Here is a 22,037-nt window from a genome sequence, read left to right as displayed (position 1 = left end):
AGAACTGGACACAGTACTCCAGATGAGGCCTAACCAGTGCTGAGTAGAGGGGAACTAGGACTTCCAGAGATTTGGAAGCTATGCTTCTATTAATGCAGCCCAAAAGAGCATTTGCCTTTTTTGCAGCCACATCACACTGTTGGCTCAAATTCACATTGTGATCGACAACAATTCCAAGATCCTTCTCGCTTGTAGTGTTGTTGAGCCACATATCCTCCATCTTGTAACTGTGCATTTGGTTTCTTTTTCCTAAGTGCAGAACTTGGCATTTATCCCTATTAAATGTCATTCTGTTGTTTTCTGCCCAGCGCTCCAGTCTATCCGGATCACTTTGAATTTTGTTTCTGTCTTCCAAAGTATTAGCTATCCCACCCAATTTGGTGTCATCTGCAAATTTGATCAGCATTCCCTGCACCTCCTCCTCCAAGTCATTAATACAAATGTTGAAGAGCACTGGGCCCAGGACTGAGCCCTGCGGTACCCCACTCGTTACCTCTCCCCAGTTTGAGAAGGTCCCCTTGATAAGCACTCTTTGAGAACGATTCTGTAGCCAACTGTGGATCCACCGGATCGTTGTTTCATCTAGCCCACTTTGAGCTAGTTTGCTCATCAGGATATCATGGGGCACTTTGTCAAAAGCTTTGCTGAAGTTGAGGTATATGATGTCTACAGCATTCCCACGGTCCACAAGGGAGGTGACTTGATCAAAAAATGAGATCAGATTCGTCTGGCAGGATTTGTTCTTGACAAATCCATGTTGTCTTCGAGTAATCACTGCATTGTTTTCAAGGTGCTTACAGATGGATTGCTTTATCAACTGCTCCAGAATTTTCCCAGGGATTGATGTCAGACTGACGGGTCTATAGTTCCCAGGTTCCTCCTTTTTACCCTTTTTGAAGATAAGGACAACATTAGCCCTCCTCCAGTCATATGGCACCTTACCCCTCCTCCATGATTTCTCAAAGGGAATAGACAGCGGTTCTGAGAGTTCTTCTGCCAGTTCCTTTATTACTCTAGGGTGCATTTCATCTGGCCCTGGAGATTTGAACTCATTCAAAGTCATTAGGTGTTCCTTGACCATATGCCTATCGATCTCAAGCTGCAATCCTGCCCCTTCAGCCTGTACTTCGCCTTTGCCAGGGGGGTCATAGACCCTCTTTTGGGAGAAGACTGAGCCATTGTAGGAACTGAGCACTTCTGCCTTTTCTTTGTAATCTGTTATCATTTTGCCATCCTTATTTAATAGCTGAACAACCATTTCTTTCCTCTGCCTTTTACTATGCACGTAACACGTTATCCACTAAGTCATCTCTGTTCGTCCATGAAGTCATGAAGAGTCGGAAGCGACTGAATGAATAAACAACAACAAGAACATGTAATATATTGTTTATGACTAACAATTAAATAGCATGGACATTTACTTTCCATCTAGTGGAGAAGTATTGGTTTGCCCATTGATCATAAGATTTACTTCTGGAAGTCCAGCACACCTGCTAGACTGTAGCTATTGTCTTCAAGTAAGTCAGCCTTCCCCAGCCTGGTGCTCTCCATATGTTTCGGACTTCAACTCCCATTAACCCCAGAAAGTATCGCCAGGAAAGCTGAGAGATGTAGTTCAAAACATCTGCAAGGCACTAGGTTGTGGAGGGTGAAGTAAGTAATCCTGCTGTAAGTTCCAGAGTTTCATTTTTACATTCTTCCCCACCCCATCCCAGACTCTTGAGCAGATATAATTAAGGAATACGAAAAGTAACATTATTATTGTAAGCCACTCTGGGAGCTTTTTCAGCTGAAGGGTGGAATGAAATAAATAAATTAAGAAATGTGGGCGACATGCCCAAAGCTGTCTTGAGGGCCTTGATGGGAAAGTGGGGGATAAAACATATATAAATAGACAAATGCTCCTAGGCAGTATAGGGGCTTTATTTAGTTACAAACTAATCTGTTATAACTCTTACAGGCAATTAGTATACACTCTTGTCCAAGAAATGCATGAAATACAAAATGGAAAACTTGATTTAAATAAAAAACACCCCCCACCCCAGGTTAGCCATATTAACATAAGAAAAGTTCCGGAATCCTTATTAGTGTAATACCTTTATTAGGCTAAAAAGTAGGGTTTTTTGTAAAATCTTGCCTAATGAAGATATCTGAAGATTTTGAAAGTTTGCACATATTTTTGTGATCTTTTGGTTGATTTAAATAAATGCAAATGTTTTCCCTTTCTTAATTGCTTGCATTCTTACTTCTAGTTCTTTGAGAGCAAGGACTTTAATTTGCATTATGGCTGTAGATTCAAGCCAGCTACCCAATTTGAGAAGACACTGTTATATATCTCTTTCTGACTGTCCTTATTTTCACCTGAATTTGCCTTTATTGTGCTTAGTTTCGCCTTCACTTTTGTTTTCTAAACAATGGACAGTAACTTATGCTGCCAGCAGGACATACTGCTAGCACAATGGGGAGCTAGCAATAACTGGAAATGAGTGTAAACACTCACTTCCAGAACAGGGCAAATCAGCAGAGCTCCCAGAAGAGAGCTCTGCTGACCTGCCCCAACCCAGAAATTAGTGTTTCCACTTCATTTCCAGAGTTGCTTTAGGACGCACTAACTTTTTGTTGCACTAGTGGTGGGTCCCACTGGTACAATGTACTAAGTAGGATAGCAGCAGCAGTACTGGATACTGCCCAAAGCTGTTAGCATTTAACATAATACTCTATTCAGCAAGTAGTTTTGCCAGAGAGCCATTCTGAGAAGAGGAGATGGTGAGTAGACCAAAGCCCTACTTACTTAGGGGCCTGCTAGCAGGTCCTATTGCTTTAGAACAAGGTTGGGCAGAAGGTAGATCTGGATCTACCAGTAGATCTCTAGTGATTTGCAGTAAATTGCCAAGCATTTCTGGCTCCCAATTGTTTAACAATAGCAACAACAATATGACTCCCACCACCATTCTAAATTACACTCCTGTAATAAAGACAGCTTGGGGGAACTAGGAGTGATTTTTTTGTGCAGCAAGTGAGATTCAATGGGGGCAAAAAAAACCCCTAACTTCACATTTACACTGATGGCATTTCAACTGGCAGTGACTCACCAGGAAAGAGAACTTGGGATAGTGGTGGATAGCTCAATGAAACAACAATCCAGTGTGAGGCAGCAGTGAAGAAAGGTGAATTCCATGCTACGGGGTTATTGGGATAGGGATAGAAAACAAAACTGCTAGCATCATATGGTTGTTATCAGGGGTGTTGCTAGGTTCTTAAAAGATCCGGGGCACAGGCCCATAACACAAATTTGTGTGTGTGTGTGTCTCAGCGCATGCCTAGTATGTGTGTGGTGTGTGCATGCAGTGTGCTTGCATGTGTGTATAGATTACATACAAACATAAGAAGTGTGCACTCACCCACCACCCCACTTCAACTCAGACCCCGATTCAGCATTTTGGAAAACATCCTGCTTCTTGTCTGGCCAATTTGTAGTTGGACCACTTCAGCTCAGCACCAAACCTGAGTCAATATTTGGAAAAATGAGTCTTTATGCTTCCTGTTGACTACCATGGGAAATTAGAAAAAAAACTGTAACTTTTTTCTCTTAGTCAGAACTAGATGATAATTTCAGGCATAGTAGCCCCCTAGAAGGGGATTACACCTGCCCAATGTCAGAAAAACAGGTGCAGGGTTTATATTTTGATTTTCTTTTAAAGGGAACTGCCAATAACATTTTAATTCCCTGGAAGAATTGGATAAAAATTTCAGGATCCATTGCCCCATCAGAGGAGATCATGTCTGCCAAATTTCAGAATGCTAGGCACAAGGTTTTTTGTGCAAGGGTGGCCTTGACATTTTGAGGTCTCCAAAAGAGGACATGCTTATCTCCCTATGTTCCTTGTGGACCATTGTTCTGAAAATTACAGACAGCCTACAGTTGTCCCTAAGCAAGTTTCAGAAGGATAGGTGCCGCAGTTCATGTGGAAGGGGGGTTCTCCAATTTAGGGGAGGGAGTGATTTGCTTTCCCTTCCATTCACCCCTTCCCCAATAGTTTTTGGGTAAATTTGTATGAAAATGCACAGGTGTCCCCCATTCAAGAAACCTGCGAAGTTTCTGAAGGATATACATGCATTCTAATTTAGAATTACTAGAATTATTTACATTTCACCAGTGTCAGCAGCAGGTGAACATGGGTGGGAAGGTGCTATTGCACTCATGTCCTGCTTGTGGCTTTCCTATGGGCATCTGGTTGGCCACTGTGTGAACAGAATGCTGGACTAGATGGACCTTGGTCTGATGCAGCACAGCTATTCTTATGTTCTTAAATAGAGAGTGCCTCTGAGCATTTGCAGAATGTTTTTATTTCACCGAGCACTTACATTCTCCCCCTACCAATTCGATTCCCCTCCATGCGACCAACCCTCCTCATCCTACCATCCTCCAGCAACTATTCATAAAAACAGATGTCTTGTTTTGTGCAACTGCCCTCTACCTCCTCCTTGTTATGCACAAGCTGGCATTGTATCTTCCTCCCCATAACTTCATTTGTGCCAAGACTTCACCAGGATTTAGCCAATGAGTCTGTTTTCAAATCTAGGGCTAAGTTATGGAGAAACTCTGAGCATGTACTAAGTGCCTTTCCCTCACCATTGAAGCTACAGTTCATGCAACCCCCCCCCCCAAACCCAACAAATGACAAAACATGCATAGGACTGATCTGAAAGGGTAGTCAATTCATTAGACGGAATTGGATAAGCACTGTATTAAGCTTGCAGTACCATGCTCACAACTCAGGACTTATTTCTGAGTAAACATGCAGAACATCAAGGTGCAAACCTCCCTGCAAAATAACTTGTGCTGGAATCCTATGCACACTTTCCTGAGGATAAGCCTCATTAAACATAATGGGACTTCTCAGTAGGCATAAATAGGATTGTATAAATTAGCAATATTTATCTCCCCTCCACTTAAAAAACAAACCAAAAACGCATTTTTAACAAAAATTAAAGCTTTCTGTTCATAGGAACATAGGAAGCTGCCTTATACTGAGTCAGATTCTAGTCCATCTAGAATTGTCGACACTGACTGGCAGCCTCGGCTTTCCAGGGTTTCAGGCAGGATCCTTTCCTAGCCCTACCTGGAGACGCTGGCGATTGAACCTGGGGATTGAACCTGGGACCTTCTGCATGCCAAGTGTGTGCTCCACCACTGAGCTACAGCCCTTCCTATTGCTGGATAATGGCAACTGACAAACAAAACAGCCCCAGATTTGTTTCTCTGCAACCATGTGAACCCGCTCTTCTCAAAGACTTGAGTGAGGAGAAGGAGAAAAACCAACCCTCTTGTCTGTTTGTATAAAGTCAAATACTGTTCAGAACTTCTCTTGCCCGCCGAAGAGAATTCTCTTTAAGAATTCTCCAAGATATGCTCTGGGTGGAATAAAGAAGAGAAAGAAAGAAAGAAAGAAAGAAAGAAAGAACAGCATAGGGGAAGGAAGAAGAAAAGAAGAATGGTGATTGGAAATGCGGGGGGCAGGGGAGAATTCCCTAAGCCAAGTGGCTCTTTTCAGAGAGTACTTCAGAGGAATTTAGGAAGCTGTGCAGGGTTTGCAAGGATTGCACATACTTAAATTAACTTTATGAGGTGAGGTGGTGGAGGGCTTTTTCTAGCTTTTTTAAAACTGTAGAACCTGTTTAAAAGCCTTAAAAGTTCCTTGATCATGATGCCACATAGTCCTAACCTTCCTTTTGGAATAATTTGAGTTATACAGCTATTTAGGAGAAATTAAAGTGGAGGGGGGGAAAGAAGTTTATGGAGGCTGACTGGATCCTTTGCTGTACTGAAGCTACTAAACTTCTGCGGAAACCAAAGGTTCCACTTTGGGGCAGTAAAATCAGGTGCTGTGTGAAATACCAGTATTTCACATGGAACCGTTTCTTCCCTTCCTTCTTACTCTTCAAAATTTCATTGCAGGCAAGCTCCCAACAGTGGGCATGTAAGAGCAGAAAAGAAAAGTAGGAGGAGAGAGGTTTTTTGCACCTCAAAAAACACACAAAAAACCCTACACCAGAGATTAGGGATAGTGACCGCCTCATGGTCACCATAAACACGTTCTGATTAGGATCTCTAATCCCCTGGTGACTTGACAGTTTTTACTTTTTGTTTTAGACTTTGAGAAAAGGAAACTTTACGCATGGCTAGTGCAAAAGCCACTGGACTTAACGGTTTGAAATTTGGTAGGTTCAGTCAGCTTCATAGGGCCTGCTAGCTCCCCAAATTCCATGAATTTATGTGGAAGCACAAAGAAATTATAGCTCTTTATTTTGACAAATTTTCTTGGAAAAAGCAAATTTTACCTGTGACTAGCACAAAAGCCACTAGGCCTAACTGCCTGAACTTTGGCAGGCTCAGTCAGCTCTATGGGGGCTGCCAGGTCCACAAATTCTATGCACATATGTGGAAGCACAAAAAAAATTATAGCCCTGCTTTGACAGAGTTTCTTGAAAACAGCAAATTTTACCTGTGACTAGCACAAAAGCCACTGGACCTAAATGCCCGAAATTTGGCATATTCAATCAGCTCTATGGGGACTACCAAGCCTCTACATTTCATGTATTTGTCATACAAACTAAAAACGTTATGGCCATTTTTGTTTTCCAATGCAAGTCAATGCGAAAATGTAAAAAAAAAAAAAAAAAAAGGGCAATTAGGACAGCTCAAAAAAGATCCAGGGCCCGTGCCCAGGTGGGCCTTTCTGTAATGATGCCCTTGGTTGTTATATAAATCTATGGTGTGATCATACTTAGAATACTAAGTACAGTTCTGGATCATCCCATCTCAGAAAGGATATTGTAGAGCTGGAAAGATGCAAAAATGATCAACCAACTAATCAGGGGCATGGAACACCTTCCCTATGAGAAAAGGTTACAGTGTTTTCTACATTTTAATTTAGAAAAAAGTCAAGTACGTGTGTGTGTGTATGTGTGTGTGTGTGTGTGTGTGGTGGGGCGGATAACTGAGGTTTATAAAATTATGCATGGTGTTGAGAAAGTCTGTCATAAATGCTACAACCTTGGATATCCAATAAAGTTGATTGGCAAGAGTTTCAAAACAAACAAAAGAAAGTACTTCATCGAATCATAGGGTTGGAAGGGGCCTACAAGACCACTGAGTCTAACCCTCTGCTCAGAGCAGGAACCCTGATTCCCAGGCAGTCTCCCATCCAAATACTAACCAGGCCTGACCCTGTTTAGCTTCTGAGATCAGGTGCATCCAGCCTCACTCCCCCAAGATGGCTGAGGGATCAGACAAGAGCATGGAGAATGAGTCTATCAATGACTAGTAATCACATTGGCTATATTGTACCCTCCAGGATTGCAGGTACTATGCCACTGAGTACCAGCTTCTCTGGAGCAACAACTGGGGAAGCTATGCTCACATGCTCTGCTTGTGGACTTCCCAGAAGCATCTAGTTAGCCACTATGGAATACAAGATGCTGGACTAGAAGGTCAGATAAAAGCAGGGCTTTTCTTAGGTTTTCTGTTTTTGACAACCGGCATGGGGGTTTGGACCCTGTGAAAGGCCAGATTTGCTCCAGAGATCATCAGTTACCCCTATCATCAATACTTGCTGAATTAAAACAAAGCAGTCTGAAACACAGCTCAGTGCCATCTCAAGGTAATCTGCTTGAAAAGGGGCTGATCTGTGTTGCAAAGTACTGACTTTTATCTAGTAAGCTCTGACAGCTTATCTTTATAAGACTTGCAGAACCTGAGCCGCTAGCTCAAAGAGGAAGGTAATTAAGGTGAGCCTTATTAAGGCATCTGAGCTACTAGGGTTGTTAAGCTCTAAGGTTTTTGCAGATATATACTGCACAAAATGCCAGACTCAGATTTTGCAGAGTGGAATAATGATTTCAATCTACAACTCACTCTTAAAACACAGTGAAATGAAGTATCTTATTTTTGCTTTTAACATACATTTAGGAATGCAATCTGAACGAATCCAAATACTAAAAACCTCCATCCTAGTTTTCTAGAGTTAATTTTATCAATAGTTCAGAACTGAGGATGAGATGTAAGGACCTCATGAGTGAATATCTCATTCTGTTGGATTTTTCAAACATTGGCAGTACTCATGCTCATGCTGACTGGGAATTATGGGAGTCCAATACATCTGGGGGGCAGCAGGCTGGTGGGGAAGGCTGGAATGGGAGAATAATTTGTGTCCACTAGATCACCCTGTGAAGAGCCCCAAACACAAGCTTGGACTCTTAACTGCCTGCTCCTTAAAGGTCTTAACTGCCTGCCTAAAGGACCTACAGCGAATGGGCCAATCCCCTCTTTTTTTGGGGGGGGTGTTCCACATTTGGGGTGGTGCCACTGAAAAGTCTGGGTCCCATGTCCCAATCAACTGCAACTTGGTGGCAGATATACTTCACCCCAAATTAAAAGCATGTATGTCAGACAAATATTTGACTAAACTAAACAGAGGATGTGACTTCGGAAGACCCAGGGCCAAGTTTTTGTATTACATTTGTAAAAAGCAATACATCTAATTAATGGGAGCCTAAACGTCTATCACCATAATCACCAAATAACATTTTTTCCTTTTTAATCAATTTGGCCAACCCAATTTGCACAAAGTGGGTTGTATCCAATGGTGCAATCCTGGCCCCGCCCCCCGCAGCACCCTGTGCACCCTCAAAGTCTGCTCCAGAAGGCTGGGAAACTTTCCAGAGCAGATGTTTGGGTGGTGCAAAGGGCTGCAGGGGTGAGGAGAAAGGGCGAAAGTCCTGTGACACTAGCAGACCACCTATTATTTATTTATAAAATTTATTTGCCATTTCATCATCAAAGGAGATCCCAGGGAGATGTACATAGAATTTCCAAAACAATGTAACAGTAAAATTAGACAAAGGCTTTTCTTTTGATGGAGCATGGGACATGATACTCCTTTGAACAGCGGTTTAAATATTTTTCCTCAGTTTTTCTCAAATAGGTTTCTTCCCCAAAATTGATATAAACCTTATCATCCCTTAAAAATCTTGTATTTCTTTTTAACCCACATCAGCACTGTCTCATGCACAAAAATGTCTGTAAGACCAGGTCACAGAACTATGGGTCATTCTGTTTGTTTGGAGCTAAGTTCCAGATTCAAATCATACGTGTGTGTAAAATCTTAAGGTACATTTTGTTCCCAGTCACAATCAGCAAATCCATTTCCATGCTCAGTCAATGACACAGCAGGAAAGTCAAGCCTTACCTCAGCCTCTGGCCATTTTCCTAGGAAGACAAAGACAGTAGCTAGACACATTAGCAATTTGTTTATGGTACCAGCAACAAGGCAATTTCTCCACAATAGAGGAATATCTCTTGCCTCCTCCAGGCAGTAATTTGGGAGCACAAGTTTTCCACTAGGAAACAACACAGTGAGATTCGCATGCCCAAAGTTAACTAATCCTTTTCACTTTATCTAATTCAGAAAATTATTTTCAGATAAGCACAATTGAATTTTAGAATCCCTCGATGCAGTCTGTAATTCCCAATCTAGAAACAGAAAACTATTAATTAGCAAATGGAAACAGTATCAATGATACAAAATCTTCTGCACTGTGCAGTAGGAGACACACAACTTTTCAGCAAACAGTAAGCTCAAGAATGTGGAGAAAGCAGAAAGCAGAATAAGATCTCCTATCCAAGCAGCCACAGAAATCAAAGAAAATTGTCCAGCAGATATGAACAATGTTTAGACTTTCTAGAACTCTGAGGAAACAGAGGGCTCATGTAATATCCACATAATGCCATTCTTCCTCCTTTGAAAGAGGGATTTAGGCAGAAAGAAGGCAAGACCTTCTCCTCAGACCTATAGAACAAGTTAATATTGGAATTAAATGCAGCATATGTGGAGGATGTATAAAAATAACTCTCTTTCTGTTGAGTACCAGGATGGCAGTAAAGGCTGACAAACAGCCTTTACTTTGTGTAATCTGTGGTGATCTTATATTTAATAACTTCAGTACTGACTGAACTAGTTCAGTTCTTGGATACACACTTTACCCATAACATCAATCTTCACTGAATGGATAATCACTTTGTGGAACCTGAGCATGAATAGCTCAGGTGGCTTTTGCAAGTACAGCATGTGCACTTACATGCCAAGTACAGCATGTCCACTTACATGCCAAGAGAACTATGTGGGTACTGAGGTGTGTGTGTGTATGTATGTGTGCATATATATATTTGCTGGCTAAAGCTCAGCACTACCAATTTTAACACATGGGTACAGCAAATCCAAACATTCGCTGGATCATGGAGAAAGCAAGAGAATTCCAGAAAAACGTCTATTTCTGCTTCACTGACTACACTAAAGCCTTTGATTGTGTGGATCACAACAAACTGTGGCAAATTCTTAAAAAGATGGGAGTACCAGACCACCTTACCTGTCCCCTGAGAAACCTGTACGAGGGTCAAGAAGCAACAGTAAGACCCAGACATGGAACAACCGAGTGGTTCAAAATTGGGAAATGAGTACGATAAGGCTGCATATTGTCGCCCTGCTTATTTAACTTATATGCAGAGTACATCATGAGAAACGCCGGGTTGGATGAATCACAGGTTGGAATTAAGATTGCTGGGAGAATTATCAACAACCTCAGATACGCAGACGATACCACCCTAATGGCAGAAAGCGAAGAGGATCTAAACAGCCTCTTGTTGAGGATGAAAGAGGAGATTGCAAAAGCTGGTTTGAAACTCAACATTAAAAAAACAACGATCATGGCATCTGGCCCCATCACTTCCTGGCATATGGAAGGGGAAGAAATGGAAGCAGTGACAGATTTTATTTTCTTGGGCTCCAAGATCACCGCAGACGGTGACTGTAGCCATGAAATTAAAAGACGCTTGGTCCTTGGGAGGAAAGCTGTGGCAAACCTAGACAGCATAGTAAGACGCAGAGACAACACTTTGCCAACAAAGGTTCGTATAATTATAGCTATGGTTTTCCCAGTAGCAACGTATGGCTGTGAGAGCTGGACTATAAGGAAGGCTGAGCGCCGAAGAATCGCTGCTTTCGAACTGTGGTGCTGGAGAAGACTCTTACGAGTCCCCTGGACTGCAAGGAGGTCAAATCAGTCGATCCTAAAGGAAATCAACCCTGAGTGCTCATTGGAAGGACAGATACTGAAGCTGAAGCTCCAATATTTTGGCCACCTAATGCGAAGAGAAAACTCCCTGGAAAAGACCCTGATGCTGGGAAAGATTGAAGGCAAAAGGAGAAGGGGATGGCAGAGGATGAGATGGCTAGATAGCATCACTGATGCAATGAATATGGACTTGAGCACACTCTGGGAGAGAGCGCAGGACGGGAAGGCCTGGTCACAAAGAGTCGGACACAACTGAACGACTGAACAACAACAACAACACAGCAAATCTACTCTGACTCATTGAAGACATATACGATAAGCCAGTCTACTGAAGTAATCTCATTCCTACTATGCAGAATGCCTGGAAGGGTGGCTAAATGCACCACCACTTTGATGATGATCTTGCAGACTTCTTGTTGGAGAATGAAATATTTCATGCCTCTATAGTGAATATAAGCCTTGCAGTCCTGATACCCAAGTGCATGGAACTATTAGTCCCTTGCTATTATCCTGGCAGGCCCAGCACACTAACTTGGAAGCTTTCAAGGCCAGCTAGCTGATGTTTTCTTGGATATGCCAGGCCATTCTGGTGCCTGAAGCAGGATGCTTTGACAAAATGGTAAATATAAAACCTAAGTAGGACACTCTGCGGCTCTCTTATGGATATCCCTTTGCCAAGGTTGAAAACCGACACCTACTTAACATCCTCCCTTACCTAACTCCGTAGGCATGTTTGCTCTGAAATTTCAAGGTGGAAGGTAAAAACCCCTCTGAATCCAGACCAATCACTCTTGTCAGAAGACTATCATATCTACTGGTTGACCTGGCACTAAAAACTCTGTATGTGCCCAAAGACCTGGATGTTGCTATCAACAATATAACTTCGTTTTGAGTCCAGAATTTATCATGCCTGCATCAGAGGAAGAGAACTCTCAGCTATATTAAAAGTAGAGCAGTGGTCTCCAAGACATGCAAGATAAGCCTGAATATCCCCCTCTCTCTCCCTGAACAACACCAAAGGAGGAAATTGTCTGGGTTGGAAAGGTTCACCTCTTGCCGAACTTGCCGAACTCTGTAAGTTTATATCGCTTGTGGGTGAAAGAGCTAACCATTAACCTTCTGCTTTGGAAAGCTTTGTGGAGATTGCTTTTGAGGGATCAACAGATGCCATAGGGATTTGAATCCTGGCATCACTACTGTCATTCCAGGATGAGAACACTGCAATTATTAATTTTTTATGCAGTGATGAACCACCTCAGGCTTGAAGGGGTTGAATAGGGAGAGGTAACGAGCAGGGTACTGCAGGGCTCAGTCCTTTCACCCCAGTGCTCTTCAACATATTAATTAATGACTTGGAGGAGGAGGTGCAGGGAATGCTGATCAAATTTGCAGATGACACAAAATTGGGCGGGACAGCTAATACTTTAGAAGACAGAAACAAAATTCAAAGTGATCTTGATAGACTGGAGTGCTGGGCAGAAAACAACAGAATGACATTTAATAGGGATAAATGCCAAGTTCTGCACCTAGGAAAAAGAAACCAAATGCATGGTTACAAGATGGGGGATATGTGGCTCAACAACACTGCAAGTGAGAAGGATCTTGGAATTGTTGTAGATCACAGGCTGAATATGAGCCAACAATATGATGTGGCTGCAAAAAAGGCAAATGCTATTCTGGGCTGCATTAATAGAAGCATAGCTTCCAAATCCCGGGAAGTACTAGTTCCCCTCTACTCAGCACTGGTTAGGCCTCATCTGGAGTACTGTGTCCAGTTCTGGGCACCACACTTTTAAGAAGGATGCAGACAAACTGGAGAGGGTTCAGAGGAGGGCAACAAAGATGATCAGGGGATTGGAAACAAAGCCCTATGAAGAGAGACTGAAAGAACTGGGAATGTATAGCCTTGAGAAGAGGGGAGATATGATAGCACTCTTCAAGTACTTGAAAGGTTGTCACAGAGAGGAAGGCCAGGATCTCTTCTCGATCATCCCAGAGTGCAGGACATGGAATAATGGGCTCAAGTTACAGGAAGCCAGATTCTGGCTGAACATCAGGAAAAACTTCCTGACTGTTAGAGCAATACAACAATGGAACCAATGACGTAGGGAGGTCGTGGGCTCTCCCACACTGGAGGCCTTCAAGACGAGGCTGGACAGCCATCTGTCAGGGATGCTCTGACCTGGATTCCTGAATTGAGCTGGGGGTTGGACTCGATGGCCTTGTAGGCCCCTTCCAACCCTACTATTCTATGATTCTATGAATACTGCCATCCCGTTAAGTGACCACTCCATACCTTTGTGACTCAATTGGCAAATCCCAGTTTTGCAGGGACTTGCCTTGAAGTCCAGCACAGATCTGCTAGTGTTAGGGATAGAAATCTAATTCTAAGAGAAAGCAGCAAAACTGCCTTTGTAATTTGGCGACCACAAGTCCTTGGAGGCAGTTTCCTGTACCCCCTAATAAGCTGTTTTCTGAAGTTACTCCCACACAAACTGCTGAGTAGTTCTCATTTTGAGGTCAGGAATAAACACATTGAATATCTGAGTAATTTCATAAACCCCTCTTATTTATTTTCTTCACAAAGGATGAGGAGAAATATATTTCTGTGTAGGTTGGATGTATGGTTAGCTTTCTTGCACAGGAAAACACATAGGAAAACACATTCTCTCCTCAGTTTCCAGAAGGACTTTAACTCTGTTCAGCATACCCCTGGCAAAAAGAGAATTAAGAAACATCTAAGAAAACATTAGTGATAACAGCTAAACCTCTAAGGCCTTTAAAGGAAATATCCACCTTGACAGTATTTCTGAAACCCTTCCCCATGAGGAAGCTATGCTTCTAGCAAATACATACAAATGTCCATCTTAAGAATAAAAACACAATTATTTTGAGGATTATGTTATTTAAAATATTTGTGTCCCTTGCAATTTTGAGGTGAATTACACTGGGAGACCCCTTCATGGATCACTGCCTTGTTGTGGAGAAGGGGCTTGCGTACCTCAGTGAAGCCATAAGCTATGCCGTGCAGGGCCACCCAAGACGGACAGGTCATGGCAGAGAGTTCTGACAAAATGTGGTCCACTGGAGAAGGAAATGGCAACCCACTCCAGTATTCTTGCCAAGAAAACCCCATGGAACGTATCACAAGGCTAAAAGATATGACGCCGGAAGATGAGCCCCTCAGGTCGGAAGGTGTCCAATATGCTACTGGGGAAGAGCAGAGGGTATTTCCAAGTAGCGCCAGAAAGAGTGAAGCGGCTGGGCCAAAGCCGAAAGGACAATCAGCTGTGGATGTGTCTGGTGGTGAAAAGAAAATCCGATGCTGTAAAGAACAATATTGTTTAGGAACCTGGAATGTCAGATCAATGAATCAAGGTAAGCTGGAGGTGGTCAAACATGAGATGGCAAGATTGAACATCGACATCTTGGGAATCAGCGAACTAAAATGGACAGGCATGGGCGAATTTAATTCAGGTGACTATCATATCTACTATTGTGGGCAAGAATCCCTTAGAAGAAATGGAGTAGCACTCATAGTCAACAAAAGGGTGGGAAAAGCAGTACTGGGGTACAATCTTAAAAATGATACAATGATCTCAGTACGAATCCAAGGCAAACCATTCAACATCACAGTAATTCAAGTCTATGCCCCAACCACTGAGGCCGAAGAAGCTGAGGTTGATCGGTTCTATGAAGACCTACAATACCTTCTAGAACTAACACCAAAAAAAGATGTCCTCTTCATCATAGGGGATTGGAATGCTAAAGTAGGAAGTCAAGAAATCACTGGGATAACAGGCAGGCATGGCCTTGGTGTACAAAATGAAGCAGGACAAAAGCTAATAGAGTTTTGCCAAGAGAACATGCTGATCATAGCAAACACTCTTTTCCAACAGCACAAGAGGCGACTCTACACATGGACATCACCAGATGGTCAATATCGAAATCAGATTGATTATGTCCTTTGCAGCCAAAGATGGAGAAGCTCCATACAGTCAGTAAAAACAAGACCTGGAGCTGACTGTGGCTCAGATCATGAGCTGCTTCTTGCAAAATTTCGGCTTAAATTGAAGAACGTAGGGAAAACCACTAAACCGTTCAGGTATGACCTAAATCATATCCCTGATGAATATACAGTGGAGGTGAGGAATAGATTTCAGGGATTAGACCTGATAGACAGAGTGCCTGAGGAACTATGGACAGAGGTCCGTAACATTGTTCAGGAGGCAGCAACGAAATCCATCCCAAAGAAAAAGAAATGCAAGAAAGCCAAGTGGCTGTCTGATGAGGCTTTACAAGTAGCTGAGGAAAGAAGGGAAGCGAAAAGCAAGGGAGAAAGGGGAAGATATACCCAACTGAATGCAGAGTTCCAGAGAATAGCAAGGAGAGACAAGAAGGTCTTCTTAAATGAACAATGCAAAGAAATCGAGGAAAACAACAGAATGGGAAAGACTAGAGATCTCTTCAAGAAAATTGGAGATCTCAAGGGAACGTTTTGTGCAAAGACGGGCATGATAAAGGACAAAGAAGGCAGGGACCTAACAGAAGCAGATGAGATTAAGAAGAGGTGGCAAGAATACACAGAAGAACTATACAGGAAAGATCTGAATGTCCCTGATAGCCATGATAGTGCGGTCACTGAACTTGAGCCGGACATCCTCGAGAGTGAAGTCAAGTGGGCCTTAGGAAGCATTACTAACAACAAAGCTAGCGGAAATGACAGTATTCCAGCCGAGCTATTTAAAATCCTAAAAGATGATGCTGTTAAAGTGCTGCATTCAATATGCCAACAAATCTGGAACACTCAACAGTGGCCACAAGACTGGAAAAGGTCAGTTTACATTCCAATTCCAAAGAAGGGCAACGCCAAAGAGTGTTCAAACTACCGCACAATTGCGCTCATTTCACATGCCAGCAAGGTGATGCTCAAAATCCTACAAGCTAGGCTTCAGCAGTATGCGAACCGAGAACTACCGGAAGTACAAGCTGGGTTTCGAAGAGGCAGAGGAACTAGAGATCAAATCGCCAACATTCGCTGCATCATGGAGAAAGCAAGAGAATTCCAGAAAAACGTCTATTTCTGCTTCATTGACTATGCTAAAGCCTTTGATTGTGTGGATCACAACAAACTGTGGCAAATTCTGAAAGTGATGGGAGTACCAGACCACCTTACCTGTCTCCTGAGAAACCTATATGAGGGTCAAGAAGCAACAGTAAGAACCAGACATGGAACAACCGATTGGTTCCAAATTGGGAAAGGAGTACGATAAGGCTGCATATTGTCACCCTGCTTATTTAACTTATATGCAGAGTACATCATGAGAAATGCCAGGTTGGATGAATCAGAGGTCGGAATTAAGATTGCTGGGAGAATTATCAACAACCTCCGATATGCAGACGATACCACCCTAATGGCAGAAAGCGAAGAGGATCTAAAGAGCCTCTTGTTGAGGGTGAAAGAGGAGAGTGCAAAAGCTGGTTTGAAACTCAACATTAAAAAAACTAAGATCATGGCATCTGGCCCCATCACTTCCTGGCATATAGAAGGGGAAGAAATGGAAGCAGTGACAGATTTTACTTTTTTGGGCTCCAAGATCACCGCAGACGGTGACTGTAGCCATGAAATTAAAAGACGCTTGCTCCTTGGGAGGAAAGCTATGGCCAACCTAGACAGCATAGTAAGAAGCAGAGACATCACATTGCCGACAAAGGTCCGTCTAATCAAAGCTATGGTTTTCCCAGTAGTAATGTATGGCTGTGAGAGCTGGACTATAAGGAAGGCTGAGCGCCGAAGAATTGATGCTTTCGAACTGTGGTGCTGGAGAAGACTCTTACGAGTGCCCTGGACTGCAAGGAGGTCAAATCAGTCAATCCTAAAGGAAATCAACCCTGAGTGCTCATTGGAAGGACAGATAATGAAGCTGAAGCTCCAATATTTTGGCCACCTAATGCGAAGAGAAAACTCCCTGGAAAAGACCCTGATGCTGGGAAAGACTGAAGGCAAAAGGAGAAGGGGACGGCAGAGGATGAGATGGCTAGATAGCATCACGGATGCAATGAATATGAACTTGAGCACGCTCCGGGAGAGAGCGCAGGACAGGAAGGCCTGGCGTGCTATGGTCCATGGGGTCACGAAGAGTCGGACACGACTGAACGACTGAACAACAACAACAACACACTGGGAGAAAATGGTTTTCTCACCACCACTCAAAATGCCGCATGATCAAGTAGGGATCCGTAACCAGATGTCTCCAGTAAAAACGCAACACGCCATCCACCAAATCATATATACTCTCTGTAGAAATGCAGTGTCAAGCTAGACTTGCCACTGTGGATCTGAATAGTGGGGATCTGCCACTCAGCCAAAAATCAGTTTCTCTATCAGAAGATTTTGTTGTTTTTTTGGTGTGTGGTGGTAAAGATGGTAGGTATTACTAGAAAGTTGGGAATGGTGACTACTTCCCATAATTCTGGTTCTAAGGTCTTACTAATCTTACTCTACATCCCATCCAACATATTTCCTTAGGGACAACTCCTGGGCCTGAGAGCATGTCATTCTCTGAGGAGAAATCGGCAGAAAGTTTCTCAGAGGCTGCTTTGACAACTTTCTTTTTGTCTGATCTACATTTGGTCTAAAATTCAGGAGCTTCGTTGGCTCCTGAAATGTCCACTATTTCCCAATAGATTAATGCACAAAAAGGCCTATCTTCAGGGAAGGAAGACACTGCTCAACCCTGTTGGGAGGCTGAATTGTACACAATTATCCCCTGTTCAAAGAGCATATTTCCAACATGTGCATCAGCTCCTGGGCAGCAGCAGTAGATCTCTCAGAGAAATATGCAGCCCAAATAGTGGTACTTACTAGCCTCTTTTGGTTTGGCACTGGCTGCTTTTCTGCTCTGTGTGACAGGAGGAGAAGCCAAACTGAGGAAGCTGTGCCAGGAGTGGAAGGCCATCCCTGCTCAGGAATGCTCTTTTCTCCTCTCTTTTCCTCAGGTTTTGGGGGTCGAAGCGCAACCAAGCATAGCCTGAGTGCCTGCCTGAAAGAGTGGATTCTGTGGGTCTCTCCCACACATCAATAAGCAGCTTTAGTACAATACAAATGGTGTTGCAAGGGCTCAGCTACGAGCCATGCTACAAGCCTGCTAGCCAGACAGAGTTGGTCTGGGAGCTGAGGGGAAGCCCCTCCCCTTGTTGTTGTTTCTTGTAGGAGCCTTGTCTGCCAATCAGGAGGAGGCGTTTCCCAAACGTACAGACTGCCCAGAACCAACTGGTAAGACAAATTGCAAAAAAGTTAATACTAACTTCTTCAGCAATGAGGATTTCATAGTGGAACTGAGGCAGGCAGTTCCATAGGCAAGTCAATTTGCAGAATTTCTTCCCTTAGTTCCTTAACAAGCACAACAGGGGTATCCTGTATGAGATTTGAGCACTTTAACAACATAGTCCAACACAATTTTCTTTTCACTCTGTTATATGACAAAAAGCAGAGCAGGATATGTCTTAAGAGTCAACTTGTTCTCCTCTTAGCTCAGAGCTTCTTGTATCTCTTCTTCTCTAGATGCAGCCTTGGTGGTTGATTCCTCATCAAACAACTGTTTGAAGCACAAGAAATCCTTTTCAAAATTCAGTTTATGTTCTCAGAAAAATATGCTTTTGGTTTGTGTGTGCGCGCGTGTGGGCGTGTGCATGCTTCTAGCCTCTGTCCTCTAGGAAGATAATAAAGAGGATAATTATGATGATAATAATAATATTCCTGTCACTAGCATTTTCAGTTAAGTCCAAGTGTGCAAGATGCAGATACACAGTGGTCTCTTCATCTGGAGGTGCTTTTACCTTCAAGACATATACTGTGCCTTGCAAACTGTGCATCCCTTTCCTTGGTGTCTCCTCCCATGATAGTTGTATTGTCTCAGCAATTTTAGTTGCTGACAGCTCTGCATGCACCAGAGCTTTTCAGCAGGAATAACACCAAATTCAAAAGTGTCCAAGTGAGTCTAAATAGGCAATTGAATCTAACACAGAAACTGCTTCCCCAAGATCCCAGGAATTGCTCGAAGTCAGATTATTTAAAGAAAGTCAGCACAATTTCCCTTTTTCTCAATATCAATACTCAATTTATTCTTTGAGGTTCCACTTCCAGACACATGGCTCCTAGTGGTACCAATCAAAAAGACATTGTGCAACTATCCCATCTTTTTCTTCTTAACTAATTTTTGTGGGAAGTAAAAAGAAGATGTGGTGAAAAAATACTGGAGGGTTACAAATGGAAGGGGAAGCACTCTTGGGCTGTGTTAGAAATGTTAGACTTCTGCAAAATCTTGAAGGAATTTCAAGCAGCTTTCAGCAGATATCTCTTCATCAGCTACCCACTTGCAAAATGCAACTTAGGGGTGTCTTTGGCTATAAGTAGTCAATTCACAAACAATTTCCTCCAGTAATACTAGAGTTTAGTCTTCTGCATTGTTCAGATTTATAAGCACAGAGTTACTATCTCCCTTGCATCTGTATATTCAAGCTGAGCAACATCTTTTCTCCTTGGCCAGGTAAATCATTACTTTTAACAGTATCCATTGCTTCCTGAATTTGGCAAGGATTTCTTTAAAATCCACTTCTGGACAGTTACAGAACCTTTCAGGAGACAGTAGCAGTGTTAGCTTCCTCTCTGGACATGAAAATTAAAAGCTTTCTAAGCTCCTGGGGGTTTAAAGGGACACTCTCAGGATTTCGCAGGTTAACCTCACTATTACATGATGTTGTTCATTACACACCCCTCAAATTCACTCCCTTGGACAGGATGAGCAAAGAAAACTCATTCATTACCCATTGGAAGTTCAAAAGGCATTAGCTGCTTTACCGGGAACTCAGCTGATAGGTTCTTTTCCTCTTTGTGCTTACTCTGGAACTCCTGAGGTTTTTTTAATGCTCTTTCTCAATCTCCAGCATTATCTTTTCATGTAGTTTGTCTTTCTCTTGATGTCTCTCCCGATGCTGCCACACAAATGTCAGGGCCTCAAGCAATACAGCTGTGCTCTAACCAGAACTACTGAGACCCATACCCAACTCTCTGTACTGATTTTCAAGTTTCCTCCTGGGTAACATCTGCAGTTGAGCAGAATATGTTTGCAATGTACTGGATGCCATTTTATTTCTTCTAATAAAGAACCAAAACAAAATTTGCTGCCAAAATGTAGTTTTGGGGTATTGTAACATAGCAGTTAGTCTGGCTGGGATTACCAGTATCTGAGATATATAAATGACCTCTACCACTTACAATTTTCCTGGTGTTGTCCATGCACCATATGAAGATGGTATTTTGATTGAATGAAGAAAGATCAATTGCAAGATCCTGCCTAAAGTTTTGTCATCATTCTGTTCTCCCTCTTTCTGACCTATCTTTTCCTGGTATGTGTTGTGTGTATATGGGAAGTATAAGAGAGTGCCCACCTATTCTAGAGACCCAGGAAGATGGGGCTACCCACAGGATACAAGGGATAGAGGGCCAAGCTTCCATTCTGGAGGAGATCCATCAGAATTGGGCTTTTCTCCTGGAGTTCCTGGCGCCTATCATGAAGAAGACAGCTAGGAAAGGAGGCTGAGCTATCTGTGCTCTAATATCCATCAATTTATTTAAAAAGCACTAGATATATTTAGATGATTGCCCATAATGCGGAGGTTTGCTGTCAAAATTGCAAATATCGGAACAAAGAAAAATACAGAATGGGTTTTTTTGAACTATCTAGTTAAAATTATCAGAAACATACATACTCTTTTTAGTTTCATGTTTTTATAGCAATATTTAGTGTTTGTCAAATAAAAACAACTAGATATACAGCAGTCAATGCATTTCAAACTTTCCTCCACATCATGAAGCATGCAAAATACCTGCTCTACTTATTCTATCATCTTTTGCTATTTACTCCCAATTCATACATTTCCATGAACATAACAAGATGAAGATATGGCACTGGCAGAGAAACTAACTACACAATTTGGGGAACTGATATGCTTGCATATGATATGATTGAGATATGGAGCCCCACTCATACTTTTTGATGGCAAAATATGAATCAGGCCCAATGTAAGACTTAAATTCAAAACAAGGCCACAATATAACAATATCAGATCTTACTTATATAATAAGGCTACAGGATAAATGGTTCAGTAATGACTCCCAATTTTGAATATCACATTCATTTAGGAATCCTACCAGCAGTCATTTCCTTATTATCACATGAAAAGAGCTGACCTCGGAGCCTCTATCCAACTACTACTGCATGCAGGAAAAACAGCTCTCCAAATCCTGCTGTTGTGAGAAACACTTTCTGTTTTATGATCTACTAACGAACAAACTCAGTCTTTAGTTTGATACAGTGAAGCCTTCAAGCAAACTTGCACAGCTGTCAGAATTAGATACATTGTGCCTGTCTCATCTGAGTGAAGCCATGCCTGCTGGCATCCCTAGTCATGGTGCCTGTCATGGTGCACCCCTACAGCTCCTTGAGGGGGAGGTCTGCCCATTCCATTTCCCTAAAAGGGGGCTGTTCCACAGCAAGGAGGAGGGGAAGGAGTATGACTCTTGTTTGTTCCTTGGCCTACTAATCTCCCCTGGCTTCAAACTGTATGGACTGCAAAGCTATGTGCTGATTAGGGAAGGCTGCCCCGAATGGCAGAATGTGTTACTGCAGGCTCCAACCATATGGACACATTTACATTAATTTAAATTAATTAATGTATTTTAAAACAAAATAACCCCTAAGTAAACACTCCTAGAGCCCCCTTAGTAGGCATGCCAAGTTTCAGGTATCTACTTCCATGGTATTAGTGCTATGGTGCTCATGGACAAACAGAAAGACAGATACACATTCTGTTTATTACTACTACTACTACTACTGATTAGC

General features: G+C 42.5%; 1 protein-coding gene across 10 annotated transcripts in view; it reads right to left on the bottom strand.

Annotated features, from left to right (window-relative positions):
• The window catches only part of ELP4 (elongator acetyltransferase complex subunit 4), a 273,599-nt gene that overhangs the window by 105,939 nt on the left and 145,623 nt on the right, over window positions 1–22,037 (bottom strand). The window contains exon 12 of one of the 10 annotated variants that reach the window (XM_084853022.1): window positions 1,210–1,347. The exons of the other annotated variants lie outside the window; for them this stretch is intronic. Coding sequence (XP_084709148.1) covers window positions 1,306–1,347 — 42 coding nt within the window. The 3' untranslated portion in view covers window positions 1,210–1,305. Of the gene's footprint in view, window positions 1–1,209; window positions 1,348–22,037 lie in introns of those variants that run through there. 10 annotated transcript variants of the gene reach the window in all.

Source organism: Heloderma suspectum, chromosome 1, assembly GCF_057233095.1.
Source record: "Heloderma suspectum isolate Gila_16-S chromosome 1, 16-S_ref, whole genome shotgun sequence".
In the NCBI taxonomy this organism is placed as follows: Eukaryota; Metazoa; Chordata; class Lepidosauria; order Squamata; family Helodermatidae; genus Heloderma; species Heloderma suspectum.
This window is presented reverse-complemented; position numbering and strand designations above follow the sequence as displayed.